At 36.0% G+C, this 2,088-nt stretch overlaps 1 protein-coding gene across 1 annotated transcript in view; it reads right to left on the bottom strand.

Moving 5' to 3' along the window:
* Window positions 1-2,088, bottom strand: part of LOC102193264 (NACHT, LRR and PYD domains-containing protein 3-like) — a 31,843-nt gene that overhangs the window by 16,719 nt on the left and 13,036 nt on the right. The window contains exons 8-11 of the mRNA XM_005730851.1: window positions 1,539-1,715; window positions 808-984; window positions 494-540; window positions 56-282 (exon numbers count right to left, since the gene is read on the bottom strand). Of these exons, the coding sequence (XP_005730908.1) occupies window positions 56-282; window positions 494-540; window positions 808-984; window positions 1,539-1,715 (628 nt within the window). The remainder of the gene's footprint in view (window positions 1-55; window positions 283-493; window positions 541-807; window positions 985-1,538; window positions 1,716-2,088) is intronic.

The raw sequence follows: 2,088 nt of genomic DNA, 5'->3' as shown, positions 1-2,088 counted from the left end.
CCCAGGACATCTCATTGCATCCAAGGCCACCACTACTATCCCAATTTCTACCCACTCTTTTGTATGCTGCAGCAATGCAGACCGTCCCACTCCATTCCACTTCCCAGTAGCAGAGACCTTTCAGTCCCTCGACGCAAAACACCTGAGACCTCTTGAACCTGTCTTCATTTTCAGGTCGTGCAGGTTTCTCCTCTACCTTCTTTACAGTTTTTACTTTTCTGTCTCCTTCTAAGATAAGCCTTTTGCTCGCCGTAGTTTCGTCAAACTTCAGTTCTACACCATCTGATAAAGACAACGCAAAGATTTGATATCTTTGTGTACTGGAGAGACCACAAAATATAAATACATAAAAAAGTAAAGCAAAGCAACAAATCAAAACAACATTAGCAGGTATAGCAAATTATAATTGGTGATTTTGATTTCAAAAATGAGCAACTGGAGCTTTAACTTGATGACTACTTGACAAAACACTGAAAATCAGAGACCAACTTACACTTCTTCATCCCCGGTTTTAACCGATGCTCTCCACCATGGTCCAAACTGTGCAAGATTTTATTTTATATATAGTATTAGGTATAGTAAGGTAGGGTGAGGAAGTAGTGCAGCAATAATTTTCAAACAGAGTGGAAAAAATATGACTTCAAATTTAATTTATGTTATAAATGAAACATTGACTTTTTACTTCAGGTTCTATTATAATTTTGCTTTAAAGTTGACGTAGGCCCAGAAAAAGATCCTTCTATATTATTAGAAATAAATGCCTTTTAATTTATATATACTATATAGACAATTATATTTATAACTTACAGCAGTGTCTTCAGCTTCATATCTGGATCTTCCTTTATAACAGTGAGTTCTCTGGTCCCAAGGTCTCCTGGGTGATTATAACTCAGATCCAGATGTTTCAGGAGGGAGGCTGCATTCGATTTGAGAGATGAGGCCAAGAAAGAGCAGCCTGTCCCTGTTACCTGACAACCAGACAATCTGCAGAACACACAGAGATAAATTATTTTGATGGTCTTTCTGACTTTTTGATAAAGGTTTGAAACACTCAAACAACGATTCAATAAACACATGAGACATTAATGTCTTTAATAAGATGATCACCTTCTCTTTAACATCAAGTTACTGCAGTGATTATTTACATAAGACATTTGAATGCTGTGGATGTTTTCCCTGCTTGGGTAAACTTAACAAAATTTTCACAGAAATTTAGTGTCCTATTTATATAAAGTATGAGGCCAGGTAGACCATTTAATTGGATTCTATATTCAGAAACCCCCCTTCATCCCCCTTTAGTCTGGGCTTAGGATATAATGGTAATGGAAAGCAATCATATAAGGTACAGCTTTTCTGCACACTTTGACTAAAGTGTAAAAAATATTTGTCTCTAATAAAATTCATATGTGGCTAAAAACAGTCTAGCGTCTCAGCAACCTAACAGTCTGTTATACTTTGTACCATATGGAAACCTTTAAATTTTCTAACAGGAAAAGACAACAAAAACCTCCCTGGCAGTCTGATTTATGCACACTTACTTCAGAATCTCCAGTTTGCAGTGTGAACTCTTCAGGCCATCTGCAAGATGCTGCACACCCACATCAAGCAAATCATTATGGCTAAAGTCCAACTCCAAAAGGTTTGAGAATGCAGAGCTTAGGACTGAGGATGTCAGACCACTGCAGGCTTTTTCAGAGAGCTCACACCAAGTCAGCCTGTGAAAATGAGACATACAGCAAAGTGCTATGAACTGTTACTTTGCACTAGTATGTTCAAGTAACTAAAAGACCAGTGTATACAGTTATATAAATTAGCTGTTGGACAGAACATAATTTTTATAGCTCTACCTTGGAATTTAAATAGAACAATTAAGACGATGAGGGTTTCCACTTAGATTCAAGGAGATCTACAAAAATTTTGCATTTACTTTAGAAATTACAGACACTTTTAAACATAGTTCGCCGTTTTCAGAGGCTTAGAATTAATATCACAAAAGAACATAATTTTCAATCCAAATAAATAATCCTCTAAATAAAGAATTATTTGTAATATTTGGATTGAAACCATTTGTTAGTCATAGCTTTAAGT

The sequence above is a fragment of the Pundamilia nyererei genome, unplaced genomic scaffold (assembly GCF_000239375.1).
Source record: "Pundamilia nyererei isolate P.nyererei 1_Seehausen unplaced genomic scaffold, PunNye1.0 scaffold00039, whole genome shotgun sequence".
Taxonomy (NCBI): domain Eukaryota; kingdom Metazoa; phylum Chordata; class Actinopteri; order Cichliformes; family Cichlidae; genus Pundamilia; species Pundamilia nyererei.
The sequence above is the reverse complement of the archived record's forward strand: the minus strand, read 5'-3'. Positions and strand labels throughout refer to the sequence as shown.